The sequence below is a fragment of the Scylla paramamosain genome, unplaced genomic scaffold, assembly GCF_035594125.1.
Source record: "Scylla paramamosain isolate STU-SP2022 unplaced genomic scaffold, ASM3559412v1 Contig1, whole genome shotgun sequence".
Taxonomy (NCBI): Eukaryota; Metazoa; Arthropoda; class Malacostraca; order Decapoda; family Portunidae; genus Scylla; species Scylla paramamosain.
In genome coordinates, this window is record NW_026973666.1 from 2,305,001 (window position 1) to 2,307,500 (window position 2,500).

Here is a 2,500-nt window from a genome sequence, read left to right on the forward strand (position 1 = left end):
AAATAAGAGAGAAAATAGGAAGAAGAAGAAGAAGAAGAAGAAGAAGAAGAAGAAGAAGAAGAAGAAGAAGAAGAAGGAAAAGAAGGAGGAGGAGGAGGAGGAGGAGGAGGAGGAGAGGAGAGGAAGAAGTCTCTCTCTCTCTCTCTCTCTCTCTCTCTCTCTCTCTCTCTCTCTCTCTCTCTCATACACACACACACACACACACACACACACACACCCTCCTTTCCTCCCTTCTTTCCCTACCCTTCTCCCTCCCTCCCTCTTCCTCCCTCCCTCTCCCTTCCTCCCTCTCCTTTCCCTCCCTCTCTCACCTCACGCCGCCCCTTGAAGCATCATAGTTTAACCTTTGGCGGCCCCTGTACCACGTGAGCTGGAGGGCCGTGGCTATGGGAACATTCGACACCCTACACTGAAGTTCAATTGTCGATCCAGTGTGGTAAAATTTCTCTCTCAGCAGCACTCCTCTCTCGTCAAGAATGTGCATTGCAGCCTCTGTGTGGGAGAGAGAGAGAGGGGAAGGGTGTCAGACGGTAGGTAACTATGCAAATAAGTATCTATTCCTGGTATTTTGCGAGTACAGGGTCTAAATAGCAAGATAGGTAGGTTTAAGTTTGGATTCATTAAAGAAATGTTGACCAAGAGGGCTCTGGTCGAGGTCCTTAACATAGCAAGGGTGACTAAGAGGGGGTCTGGTGGAGGTCTTCAAGTGGTGCTGAGGACATGACAAGGGTGACTAAGAGGGGGTCTGGTGGAGGTCTTCAAGTGGTACAGGGGACATGACAAGGGTGACTAAGAGGGGGTCTGGTGGAGGTCTTCAAGTGGTACAGGGGACAATATAGAGAGAGAGAGAGAGAGAGAGAGAGAGAGAGAGAGAGAGAGAGAGAGAGAGAGAGAGAGAGAGAGAGAGAGAGTCAATGAAAAAAAGTAAAAACAAATGCACCACTATTTTTGTAATGGATGGCAAAAAAATAAATAAATAAATAAGTTATGCCTTTCTCTTTCTTTTCTCTCTCTCTTCTTTTCTCTTCCTTTTCTATTTCTTACTTCAATATTTACCTGAACTCTCTCTCTCTCTCTCTCTCTCTCTCTCTCTCTCTCTCTCTCTCTCTCTCTCTCTCTCTCTCGCCGTTTATAAATATACTTGCGTTTTCTGTTGATATTCAGACGAGTATTTAAAGGGAAACTAAAGAAAAAAACAAAATAATTCTAATAAAAAATAAACATGATGAAATTTATTTATTTTTTAATTTAACGCACATATAAATTAATAAATGAATAAGTAAATAAATAAAAGTCATATTTCATTTTTCTTTTTTTCTTTTTTTTTTCTCAGGTTCGAAAAAAAAAATATTTCATTTGTCCATTTGTCAACAGAATTTCCCTCTCTCTCTCTCTCTCTCTCTCTCTCTCTCTCTCTCTCTCTCTCTCTCTCTCTCTCTCTCGTCACGGTGACTTTCTGGAAAACTGTTCAGGCATATTTGACAAAAAAACACTAAAAAATAAAATAAAAAAAAATGAAAATATGTAAAAAATGTATACATACGAATTTATGTACTGTGTGTGTGTGTGTGTGTGTGTGTGTGTGTGTGTGTGTGTGTGTGTGTGTGTGTGTAGCTTGTTCACGCACACATCTGCCTGAGAGAGAGAGAGAGAGAGAGAGAGAGAGAGAGAGAGAGAGAGAGAGAGAGAGAGAGAGAGAGAGAGAGATAACACAGAAACAGCAATGGTGAGATAGAGGGAGAATAAGCGAATCTCTCTCTCTCTCTCTCTCTCTCTCTCTCTCTCTCTCTCTCTCTCTCTCTCTCTCTCTCTCTCTCTCTCTCTCATTATTCCGTTTGCATTCTTCCCCTTTCTCTCTCTCTCTCTCTCTCTCTCTCTCTCTCTCTCTCTCTCTCTCTCTCTCTCTCTCTCTCTCTCTCTCTCTCTCTCTCTCTCTCTCTTCCTAAATTATTCTTCTTTTCTGTACACAAACTCATTCTATTTCCCTCTCTCTCTCTTCCTCTCCCTCATTCTTTCCTTCCTCTCTCTCTCTCTCTCTCTCTCTCTCTCTCTCTCTCTCTCTCTCTCTCTCTCTCTCTCTCTCTCTCTCTCTCTCTCTTTTATTTTTTCCCTCTCCACTCTTCACAAGCGTTTCCTCACCATTTCTTCCCCTCTCTCTCTCTCTCCTCTCCCTCTCTCCCCTCCTCCTCCTCCTCCTCCTCCTCCTCCTGCTCTTCCTCCTCCTCCTCCTCTTCCTCCTCCCCTTGACGGGTCACGGAAGGGGAGGAGGAAATATGAGGGGAAGTGAGAGGGGAGTGAGAGGGGAGAGAGAGGGGAGAGAGAGGGAGAGGGGAAGGCTATGTTTCGCTTTAATTCGCTTTAATTCGCTCTAATATTTGCTCTCTTTCTTTTCTGGCTTTTTAAGATTTTTTTCTTTATTTTTCTTTTTTTCTTTTTTCTTTAGTTTCTTTCTTTTGTTTATTTTTTATTCTTTCTATTTTCTTTTTTCTTTTTTTTGTTT

General features: G+C 42.5%; 1 protein-coding gene across 1 annotated transcript in view; it reads right to left on the bottom strand.

Annotated features, from left to right (window-relative positions):
• LOC135095638 (uncharacterized) overlaps positions 1-2,500 on the bottom strand; it is a 62,435-nt gene that overhangs the window by 2,184 nt on the left and 57,751 nt on the right. The window contains exon 5 of the mRNA XM_063996586.1: positions 312-492. Within this exon, the coding sequence (XP_063852656.1) occupies positions 312-492 (181 nt within the window). The remainder of the gene's footprint in view (positions 1-311; positions 493-2,500) is intronic.